General features: G+C 38.8%; 1 protein-coding gene across 2 annotated transcripts in view; it reads left to right on the plus strand.

Moving 5' to 3' along the window:
- syne3 (spectrin repeat containing, nuclear envelope family member 3) overlaps nucleotides 1–11,848 on the plus strand; it is a 39,219-nt gene extending 27,371 nt beyond the window's left edge. Inside the window, exon 18 of one of the 2 annotated variants that reach the window (XM_053237599.1) lies at nucleotides 4,440–11,848. In XM_053237599.1, coding sequence (XP_053093574.1) covers nucleotides 4,440–4,628 — 189 coding nt within the window. In that variant the 3' untranslated portion in view covers nucleotides 4,629–11,848. Of the gene's footprint in view, nucleotides 1–4,436 lie in introns of both variants that reach the window. The other variant, XM_034308365.2, reaches the window with a different exon arrangement.
- Nucleotides 11,849–12,393: the final 545 nt, after the last annotated feature.

Below are 12,393 nucleotides of genomic sequence, written 5' to 3' on the forward strand. Positions count from 1 at the left end.
TCAACAAGGCAAATTTAATTTTGAGGCTCTGTGGGATATGGAGAGTTTACGAAACATCAGAGACGCGGTCTCTCTGTAGGGAGCGTGCTCGGCTTTCTGGCTCATTTCCGAAATTCTTTAGGATTTGCACCTTGTTTCACACCTCGTTCCCCCTCTGTCATTCCATCTGTTCTGCCTCTCTGAGGACTAGGTCTGGAGGAGAACCAGGTCCACTGATCACTGTGCTATAAGTAAAAGACTGCACCGAATATAGAGCTTTCTTCAGTTACATGTGCAGCTACAAATGCAGGAGTTATAAATGATATTTTGCACTTGCATAATGACTGCACAGGGAAATGTCATTTCCAAAAAGTGTGTCTGTGCAGCATTTAATACATTTCAGGTCTGACCTTCCTTGTGAAACCAGTATTCCTGAACTCATGATGTTTAAACTGCTAACTCTTCCTGGATGCCTGATTCTGATTATGCAGACTGGCCTTTGTGCCTGATTTATTAAATGGCACAGAAGTTCAGACTTGGGGTAGCCATTATGGGTGGCCATGCCCCTGGTTTCTGTCATAGGTCACTGGTTTGGATTATTGTTGTTATTCTGGTCAGAGGATACGTTTGATTTTGTTAATCATGCAATCGGTCTTTCTCTTTTAACATCTTAGCTCATAGTTTTACAATCATGACTAAGTTCCATATTCTGAACACAAATAGCTCCTTAACAGAATCTTTTGATAATATTTAGGTCACAAAAATAGAGTTTTTTTCCCCAACAAATACTCAAGGTGGGTTTCGCGTAAAAGAAGGATGTTCATACAGAAAAGGACCAAATCTCGTCTATCATGGCTACGCAGTTTTTCCTCCAAAGGCCTTAAGAACCGTGTTAGGATTCATGGCGTCATGGACTCCTTGAAATACCAGGAGATTTTAAATGGTTACAACTGGATCCTGGTAGCAGGGCAATGATCAAAAACATACATCTTCCCAAACCCCATTGAAAATCACAAGAAGAGAGTCCACAAGGGAGGGATTTAGGACCCTGGAGGAGGTGGAAAGATTCTGAACTGAGGAGTGATCTTAGATTTCTCTCTCTGTATTTTCTAGTCACATCGAGCATTAGAGGAGAACACTTAGTGCCGTAAGGTCACTGGAAAGTGATTCAGTGTTGAGTTTCAGTCAGGAAGTTTATTAGAACAAGCAGTTCCTGGAACCCTCGCTCACAGAATGTCCTAAAGTCGCTTGTGTCTCTCAGAGAAGGTGGTATATCCTGTGTGTGTGTTAGTCCCAGTGATTACTGTGTCTTTCATATGTCAAATTCTTGATATATGTCATGAATGTACAAAAAGAATTAGCCCATAATATAAATACCAAGGGTAACGCTACCACCACCATGCTTCACTTTGGGAATGGTGTTGTAAGGGTGATGAGCATGGTTGGGATTCTGCCAAGCATAATGCTTTATCATCATTACAGCAGAAGTGCTATGTTAGCAGAGGGAGTACTAGGCAATAAATGACACAGATGTGTAAGGTATAGCCGGCTCTGCACATAAAATCACCTTTTATTGTTAGACGTAATAATTCCGATATCAAAAATAAATTGTTAATGACATCAGAACTCTGTTCTGAATGTGCGCCCGTCACTCTGGCCAAAGCTTAATCGTGGTTTATTTGTAATGAAATACACAACATCAGCGCAGGTAAACAGTTAGCAATTTCACACACAGATGCATTTTACTGTGTTAACTGTAAATCTGCAGCTTTTTGTACTGATCAAGATGTTGTGCTCTCACATGGGAGAGAAATTTTGCTGTTTTGGTGGTTGAAAATTTGGTTCTTCCCTATTTAATAGTCTTTGTGAAAGGCTGCTTGTGCTGTAGTGAAAGAGGTGTGGTGGCCCTGAGAAAGGGTTTTACTGCTCCATTTTGTCATGGCACTGGTGTTTTTAGTCTTATTATGATGACACTAGCATCCTGAGGGGATTTTAGGCCTCTCCCGTGGTGTCATTAAGGAAACCTGGTTACACAGTCACCTGCCATTATCATCCTGAGTAAATATAGGCTGTTTTCTTGGGAACTCCCTCAAACCACAGGTCTTTCTCACACATTGCCACTTTTCACTGTGGGAATATTAGGAGTGTAAACGTGCAGCAGTACAGTCTGTTACACACACCCAGCTCTTTATTACTTCTGTTTATCATTTAGAAAGTATAGAACGAGTTTCCATTAGCACTGTTCTCTTAGTCTTCTTTGTGCATGTCTGTGCAAATGAAAGAGGCATGGCCTCAGTGCCTGTCAGTCCCAATGAAGGAGGCGTGGCCTCCGTGGCAACCAGTCTCTGTAAAGGAGGCATGGCCTCAGTGCCTTTAAGTCCCAGTGAAAGAGACATAACCTCCGTTCCTGCCATCCTTAGTGAAGAAGGGGTGGCTTCAGCCAGTCTCTGTGAAGGAGGTGTGGCCTCAGTGGCAACCAGTCTCTGTAAAGGAGGCATGGCCTCTACACCTGTTAGTCCCAGTGAATGAGGCGTGGCCTCAGTGGCAACCAGTCTCTGTAAAGGAGGCATGGCCTCTATGCCTGTCAGTCCCAGTGAAAGAGACATAACCTCCGTTCGTGCCATCCTTGAAGGAGGCGTGGCTTCAGCTAGTCTCTGTGAAGGAGACATGGCCTCAGTGGCAACCAGTCTCTGTGAAGGGGGCACAGTGTTTGCGTCTGTCGATGTCGGTAAAGGAGTCGTGTGGCCTCTGCCTTTCAATCCTAACGAAAGGGGTGTGGCCTATGTGTGTGTTAGTGTTTGTCAGTGAGGTGTGGTCTCGGTGCTTGTTAATCACATTAAAAGAGGAATGGTCTCTGTGATTGTCAGTGAAGAAGGCGTGTCCTCAGTGGCAACCAGTCTCTTAAAGGATGCACTGTCTCTGCCTCTTAGTCTCAGTGGAGGAGGCATGGCCTCTGTCCCTGTCAGTCCCAGTGAAGGAGGCGTGGCCTCTGTCCCTGTCAGTCCCAGTGAAGGAGGCGTGGCCTCTGTCCCTGTCAGTCCCAGTGAAGGCGGCATGGCCTCTGTGCCTGTCGTCCCTAGAAAAGGAGGTGTGGCTTCAGTAGCAACCAGTCTCTGTGAAGGATGTGTGATCTCAGTGCCTGTCAGTCCCAGAGAAGGAGGTGTGGCCTCTGTGCTTCTTAGTCTCAGTGAAGTAGATGTGGCCTCTGTACCTCTTAGTCTCATTGTAGGACCTTTCTTCCTGTTATCCGTAGTGATGGAGGAGTGGCTTCAGTTGCAGCAAGTCTCTGTGAAGTAGGTGTGGCCTTTCTTTCCATTCACAGAACACTTTCGAATCACCGTATCTCATGATGGCACACTGAACAGTTTTAAATGTATATTTTATATATCGTATTGTTGATCACAGATCATTGAGTTGAATTGTGTTATCTCACAGGCAGACATGTGACACGTTTTAAAAAGTTTCTAACTGTTGAAAAGCTTTTGAATTAGGTGCGAAACTTCAGCATCAGGAACATGAGCCGTAGTTTTCTAATCTTTTCTTGCTTTTGAGAATGATTTGAGGGCTTGTGCAGATGCAATGGCCTCACTGTATCCTCTGACTTTGTGTTTTGCGTGTCAGTCGCAGGGGGAGATGGACAAGCTGTAATTACAATGAACTCGCCGATTAGAAGTCGACTAGGGCTGAGGAGGAAAAGATTTTCTCTTCTCATCCACCCACTCTCTCTCTCTCCCCCTCTCACGCTCTCTGGCTTTCTCTCTGAATCTCCCACTCTGATATACACACACACACACACACACACACACACACACACACAGTGCTCCTGTGATCTTCTGCATAGGCGGTACATGGGTGTATGGGGAGGGTGGGGGGATCAGAGGCTGCGCTTTGCTCGCTGTTAGCAGGTGTGGGTGGTTCTTCACTTCCATCATTCAAAAGCAGTACAGAGCTAGAACATGATTTATAAGCATTTCTTCATGCTGTCTGCATTTCTGCAGCAGGAGTTTTCAGTTTTGAATGTGTGCATTTATTAATTTCTGACTTATGAGTCACGGGAAAGTGAGTCAGTGTAGCGTTTCGTGGTGTTTCTTTAATCAGGAAGTTTATTAGAACAAGCAGTTCCTCTAATCCATACTCACAGAATGTCTCAAAGTTGCTCGAGTCTCTCAGTGAAGGGGGCGTGGCCTCTGTGTGTATTAGTCATACATCGAATCGTTGATAATCTATCAATCATGTGTATGTGCTTTATATCGTAGCACACATAAATAGATGTCATAATACTGAGGCCAAGGTTAGGGCTCGACATAATGCAACCACCACCATGCTTCACTTTTGGGTTTCTGCTAAATGTAGTGTTTTGTGCCAAAGCCAGAATGGTCAATTTTGGCCTTATCAGCCCAGACCATTTATATAAGTGTCTGTGTGTGTGTGTGTGTGTGTGTGTGTGTGTTTCTTAGCAGGACAGCTGCTGTGGGTTCCTGTACCGTGTGTGTCGCGTGGCTCTCCCTCTGCAGCTGCTGCTCCTCGCTCTGCTGCTCTTCGCCTTCCTCCTGCCCATGATGGACGAGGGCACGAGCTGCTCGCTGTCCAACAACTTCGCCCGCTCTTTCAACATCATGCTGCGCTACCATGGCCCTCCGCCCACCTAAACACACACACGTACACACACGCACACACACACACACACACACACGCCCGTAAGCATGTACACACGCACATACATACAGACACATAGCTGTACATGCACATACATACACTATTACACATTTACGCACAGCTCTACCCACACACACACACACACACACGCATGCACGCACACACACACACGCCTATACACACATACACACAGCTCTACATGTATACACACACCTATATGCACATATGCATAGCTGTACATGCACGCTCAGATATGTGCATAGCTATACATGTATACAAACACACACATAACTATACACATGTACGCACAATCATACATGCACACACATACGCATATCTATACATGTATGCACACACACCTATACAAATATATGCACACACGCACACCGGAACAAACATATGCACAGCTATACATGCATGCACACATAGATACACACGCAAATAGACATGAGCACAGCTATAACACATGCACCTAAACACTTACACTTATATACACATATGCACAGCTATACACACGTACAAACACACCTACACACCCTCATATAGACGTCTGCTCCATCAGCATCATGCTGCCTGGTCCTCTACGCACATAAAAACACACACACACACACACACTTGCATACATACTTCTATGCACACAGCTCCTTCAACATCAATCTCCATCCACCTAAACACACACCTACACACACACCTCCATGCATCTATGCACACTTATCCATATTTAAAAGAGAGTTACTTCATCGTCAAGCTCTGTCCAGCTAAACACACATACACACAACACCCACACACACCTACACACACCTACACACACGCTGAAGAGAGCTTTTTTTCCTCTGAGTCTCCTCCTCAGTGCCACCAAACACCAAAATATCTGTGGAATGTACACTATATGTACTACTATTATATTCATCATTATTATTACTGTTACATAATATGATTGTGTTAACTTTATTCCTTTTCCAAGCAAAAAAAAAAAAAATCAGAAAACAAGAAGCTGCAGAGATGCACTGCATGAATCTGAGATCAGTTACTGTAGCATCATATTTCACACTCAGCTGGGCCCAGCAGAACTGTGTATGCGAGTGTGTGTGTGTGTGTGTGTGTGTGTGTGTGTATGAGTGGGAGGCTGGCTTTGACGCTGGCAACCTGTTCCTCACGACTCGAGCTGTTGCGCTGTCTTATTTTATTACAGAGAAAGCAGAGTAGAGTAGCTCTAAGGAGTGCAGAAACATTTCTGTTCCAGTGTCTCAGTATACTGCGGTGTATAAGAATGCTAGCATGTGTGTGTTTCAATATTCTTTTTAACATGCCTTTATTAACTTCCCTTTATGACTCGGAAATGTAACTTCTCCATCACAAAAGACGGCACTAGGGCTGGGCGATATGACAGGCGATATGACAGAAATATCATATCGCAATACTTGAAAACATTTCTTAGATTCAAGATATATAAATTTATTAACAAAGTGTGATGTCTACACAGGAAAAAAAATAAATAAACAAAAAAACGCCTGGAATATCTTGCGAATTTTCATGGTATCGATATCATATGGTCATATCACCCAGCCCTAGTGAACAAAGAAGCAACAAAAAGTGGATTAAAATCGAATTAAAATAGCAACACACTTTGCCTTGGTACTAAATATTAAGTTAAACGTGAATTTCATTCCACAAGTTTGCTCCCGAAGGCCCAGTTTGAACAAATCAGTTTTAAATTAATAAATTTCAGAGTATGTTATCGCTCTGGTTTACACTTCTAACCAGCCGCATCTGGAAATGAAATCGCGTCAAATCGTACAAATTTCTGAGCAAGTCTACATTTATGTTGATTCGATTGTTTGACCCGTTAAGAGATCAGCTAACGAATTTTACATGAGCTATTACAGTAAGAGAACTACCCTAAATATGGTGTCTGGGATTTCAATAAGGGAACATGGTGAGTGGAAGGGTTGATGAGGTTATGTTAAAAACAGTACTGAAACAGAGCATATATCTTAATTTACCTCAATATTTCCATCTAACACTAAAACGTTTGGTTGGCCGTTGGATAAAATGCGCTTTTGTATGGTCTTGGATTAAAAAAAAAAAAAAAAGATAACTTTAAATCAGTAGCAGAAGAGCCAAATATTGACATTAACTATGCATTAGTTACAAAAACTTTGCTACATCTCTGCCTCATATTTTCTGCCTCAATTTTGTCACCGATGCTGATTTTTTTTGTAGCTAAGAATTTTAGCGCCTCGTTTTTATGTTCAAAAATGAAACCTGTAGTTTAACTTAAACAGATCTTTGCTCATGATTGTCAATTATCAAAGTCAGCTAAACAAAAATTGGCTTATACATATAAAGCAAGCCACATATGATGAATTAACCTAGAATTTTAAAGTCAATGGAGTGATTTAAAATCTGAGATTAAAAAACATTTTTAAATATTATTTTTGATAAATTGTACAAGAAAAAAGAAAATTAACAGAACACTAGTAGGAAAAAAAGCACCACTGCTCAAGTTAGATAGCGAATTTCTGGTAGCAGTGAACGCAGTTCGTAATTCGGACGTCATCCTAACAAAAACCCAAACCAAATATCAAGCTAGCTAGCTATCAGAGTTAGCAATCGAATTAGTTTATGTAATATATTCATTTAGCGATGGTAACTAGCTAGTTATTACCTTATTTAATACTGGTATTAGCTAAAATATAGCTATAACGCTCCAACAACATCCCATCAATGCAACACCAACTAGCTTATTCAATAGCAAGCTAGTGCTAGTTTCCCTTTTTTTTTTTAATTATTAAAATATTTCTTAATTTATTTCGTTCTGGCACATAAGAAAGATGGCTGCATGGTATCATGTGACTACCGTGTATGCCACCGATTTTTAGATTTTAGGACATAAAGTCATGGTTTGCATTAGATATGCTAAAATTAAATTTTTTCGTAAATATATTTGAATGTTGGAACGCACATGTGTTTTGAACAACACAGTAACGTTCATCCGGTTTCTTTTCGGTTGTTCTGAAGGGTCCAGCCGATGGAGTGAAAATAGCCCAGTATGTCAAGAATGTCCTTATTTTAAAACGTTCTCTGCTTCTTTTTTGACCTCCGAGTACTGCGTTCATTTTTTTCCCCTTGCTTGATTTTCTCAGAGGACCGACTGTTGCTACAGCAACCGGGACCAAATTTAGTTATTCTATTAGGATCCCATCATAAAGGTCCATTGTTCGAGCAGCTGTTTCAGAGATTGTTAGAACGGTTCTGTATGACTCGGATTATATGTTTTTATTATGCAGAACGACAGGGGTCGGATTTGAGAGCCTGCCGAAGTGTGTGTGCACGGGTGTGTGTGTGTTCTTTAAGGAGAACTGCTTAAGGAAGCTCAGGTGGATTTTGTATTTGAAAGCAGTGTTAAATATCTGTCGAAATATCTGTTATGCCTCAGAAAAACAGCAAACTATTATTTAAGCGTTCTTTTAAACTACGTTATGCAAAAAAAGATGTTATGCTCATGAAGAATCTTTAAAGTCACCCAAAACTTCTCTGAAGGCCATTTTCTATATTCAGAAATCTTTTTGGCAACAATTTACGTAAAATTTCCGTTTAGTACTATTTAACGTATTAAACATTTTCTCTGCTTGCGATTTTAAAGAATTGTGATGAAGGATTTAATCATCCACAGCCGATATCCAGGAAAAAAAGACAGGAAATCGAGCATTTCCACTATTTCAGGATTAAGGAGAGTACGAAAGAGGTGTAATATTATCAGCTGTGCAGTCGGGAACTGCTGGCAGGCAGTGGCAATCACCAATCCTCAACATTTTCAATATAATCCTTTTACAAATTTGTTCTCTAATGTCCACATGGCTGACATTTTTCACTGTTCATCTGATGCTCAAAGTGTGTGAATGCATCTGAGTGTACTCAAAAAAAAAAAAACAGCGTTATGTAATCACTTTCATATTATCATTACAATTTACCTTATTCGTAAAGTGTAAAAGATTTGACACTTGGGCCTATTTATCCTATTTAGATGAAAATTTTCATCTTTTTTCTCTTTCTCTTCTCAAAAGAGCCGTTCTTGAGCATTTTTGGCTGAAATATTTTGAAGACATCGGTTAGTTGACGTTAACTATATATCGTCTAACGGTAGTTACGTCAAACCTACGCTGATAGATTTTATTTCATATTAGCAAACAAACATTCTCCGTTTAACTTGACATAAAGTGAGGGCGCCCCAAGAGCATGTGGGATAGAGGGAAGGGGGCGGGGCTTTCAAGTGGTGTTGGTTATTATTGGAGAGTTAAAAACTCATTTACATACTGGCAATGATTTCAGATTCATATATTGATTGGCTGATCATCCCTTTTTGATTGGAGGAGTAAAATACAGCTCTTTTGGCATATTTGTAAGTGATAACTTTGCTGATTTTTAAATTGTAGTGTTCCAACGCAGGTCAGATAATATAATATAACATATATAATTGGAGTAAACGTAACTGGAAGTATAAAATCGTGTAGAGACGATTCAATCGTTATATCGCACAAGTCTAGTAAAATTGAGTAAAATTAAACGTGCCCATGTTTGCAGATGTTAACTAGCTAAATTCAGAACTGGGGCTGAAGCAAGTTCCAATATTTACACATGGAGAAAGATTTCAGGACGTTTTTTCAACATTTAGTAGCATATTGTAATATAATTTTGGCTAATTTATGTGGATTTTTAGTGAGTTAACATTTCAACAAACATCAATGAATACACACTAACTTAATTTGTTAACTTACGATTTATTAATGCTACGTTTAACATCATTTAATGTTCAAAGTTAAAGGAACCTTGACGTAAAGGTGTCAGTTCTCTTAAATATATGAACGTTTAAAACACTCCCAACCCTACAAGCTCCACCCCTTTCGCCTGGTAAACCAGTACTACACAGCCTGCATTTGCATACTGGAACATAATAGGCTGTTATACTTTATGATGCAATAACATTCTCCTGTCACGTGGTATAAATACTGATTTTCTAATAAGATTTCCATCTCCTGTGTTTCTTAAAGAGCAACACCAATGATTCCTATTTTGTGTTAACAGCTGCTAAAATTATATCTTTCAAAAATAGAAAGAGAATACTGATTAAAAAATGGATTCTTATGTTTACATGCATTTGAGTGATCTGATAATGCGAAAACTCTAATTTTTTTTTTTTAATAGTAGTGTCATGTGGTGTTGTGTTTTTTTAAGTATGTTTAAGGGTTTTTTTAATAGTTGTTAAATTATTTTATCAACTGCGTAGCGGATCAGCACCGATACACGCTACATTATTTGTTTTTCTTAACGTACACAATATTCAGTGCTGCTGAATGCTTGATTCTGATTGGTCAGAAGGTGTCTGATTTTTTTTTTTTTTTTTTTTAATGAAAAGGTCTTCATGGAAGGAGTCTCCAGGAAAGTCTTTGTAGTTTCTCAGTAACATGATGATTAAGAGTAAGCTAGCTCGTGCATGGAGATTGGAAATGACTAAAATAAAGTTTAATATTGTGGGGTTTTTTTTTATATTTTTCAATAATTTCAGTGGTGTTGCTCTTTAAAAATGCAGAAAAGCCACTGCACTGATTTTAATCATACACACGTTTTAACTTCACAGAAGTTTAGGGTGACTTCAATGTAGAACCTCCATTAATACTTGATACCTGTGTAACCAAAACCTCGGTACAATCGACTGCACTTAATCAGCTACTACGTGTTATAGAACTGAAGTGTAGAAGTTTTGCTTATTCGTGCATTACTTTACATTGTCTGTCTTTTTAAAAACCCTTTAAATGTTCTATACAGACGTCCTGTATAGCGGATCTACAGACGTGATACTGTACTCATTTATAACACTGTGCAAGAAAATTAAGAGAAAATATTTTTCAGTTATGCAAATTAATTGAGGATTTCTATTTTCTTTTTTTTTTTTTTGGGTGTAGAGGCTTTCAATGTTGAACGTGTGCTAAGTTAAGAAAAAGTGTATGTTATATTAAAATGACAAGGTTCATGTTATTTTCATACAATATTTTGGAATGTATAACATGCTCTATTATAACCTAAAGCTGATATACTGTATTTAACCAATATTTTTGTATTTTATCCATGGCAATAAATATGCAACATATATGCAGTGTACACAAATGTGTCCTTACTCAGTGTTTAAAATGTCGCGTTTTCTGATCCCCGACTAACCGAATCCAAATTCCCGTGCATATTTCAGGTTAATAATTCTCAACACAGCTGCTCTTTCTCTCGTCCCACTACGGCGCTATCAGCACTGTTTTTTCCACATCGTTAATTTCTGTTTGCTATTTGTGTTAGAGCCACATAGCAATGTCTTTTGAACAGGATTTTCGATGATACTACTGAATCTGCTATGATACGACTTCAGTTCATAAGATGACGGTTCAGTATTTGATGATACCACTGAATCTGCTACGATACAATTTTGATTCATAAGGCAACGATTCAACATTTAACATTTACGATACTATTTTGATTTATAAGACAATGATTCTATATTTGATGATACCACTGAATCTGCTATGATATGATACAATTTCCGTCCATAAGGCAGCAATACAATATTTGATGAGACCACTGAATCTGATATGATACAATTTTGATTCATAAGGCAACGATTCGATACGATTTTGATTCATAAGGCAACAATTTAATATTTGAGGATACCACTGAATCTGCTATGGTACAATTTTGATTCATTAGGCAACAATTCAAAATTTAACATAACCACTGAATGTGATAAAATATGATACGATTTTGATTTATAAGGCAATGATTCTATATTTGATGATACGATTGAATCTGCTGCGATACGATACAATGGGATTTTGATTCATAAGGCAGCGATTTGATATCTGAGGATTCCATGAATCTCATCAAATACAGAAAATACAGTACAATTTTGATTCATAAAGCAACGATTCAGTATTTGATGATAAAACTGAATTTGATGTGATACGATTTTGATTCATGAGGCAATGATTCAGTATTTGTTGATACCACTGAATCTGATGTGATACGATTTTGATTCATAAGCCAATGATTCAATACGATTTTGATTCATAAGGCAACAATTTGATATTTGATGATACCACTGAATCTGCTATGCCACAATTTTGATTCATAAGGTAACGATTCAACATTTAATATAACCACTGAATGTGATAAAACATGATATGATTTTGATTCATAAGGCAATGATTCTATGGATTCTAATGATTCATAAGGCAGCGATTCGATATCTGAGGACTCTAAGAATCTGATCAAATACAGAACAATTTTGATTCATAAAGCAATGATTCAGTATTTGATGATAAAACTGAATCTGATATGATATCATCCAATTTCAAGCCATAAGGCAACGTTTCAATAATTGATGATATCACTGAATCTGCTCTGATACAATTTTGATTCATAAGACAACAATTCGATACCTGATGATATGTGATGGTCAGGTGTCCACTAACTTTTGGCCATATAGTGTACTGTATCTTGTTTATAGTTATATATGAATATGAGTTTGCACTCTTCAGTGACATGACAATCTGCGTTATTTTCATTCTTATTAACTTCTGTCTAAGAAAGAAAGAGAAGAGACAGGCTGGTGAGGGAACGACTGTTTACAGCAGTTATGATATAAGTGATAACATGAACTAACTTGTTTCATGGACGTTCCACAAGATTAAATGGGGAAAAAAAAGGAAAAAAAAA

Source organism: Pangasianodon hypophthalmus, chromosome 10, assembly GCF_027358585.1.
Source record: "Pangasianodon hypophthalmus isolate fPanHyp1 chromosome 10, fPanHyp1.pri, whole genome shotgun sequence".
NCBI classification, from domain to species: domain Eukaryota; kingdom Metazoa; phylum Chordata; class Actinopteri; order Siluriformes; family Pangasiidae; genus Pangasianodon; species Pangasianodon hypophthalmus.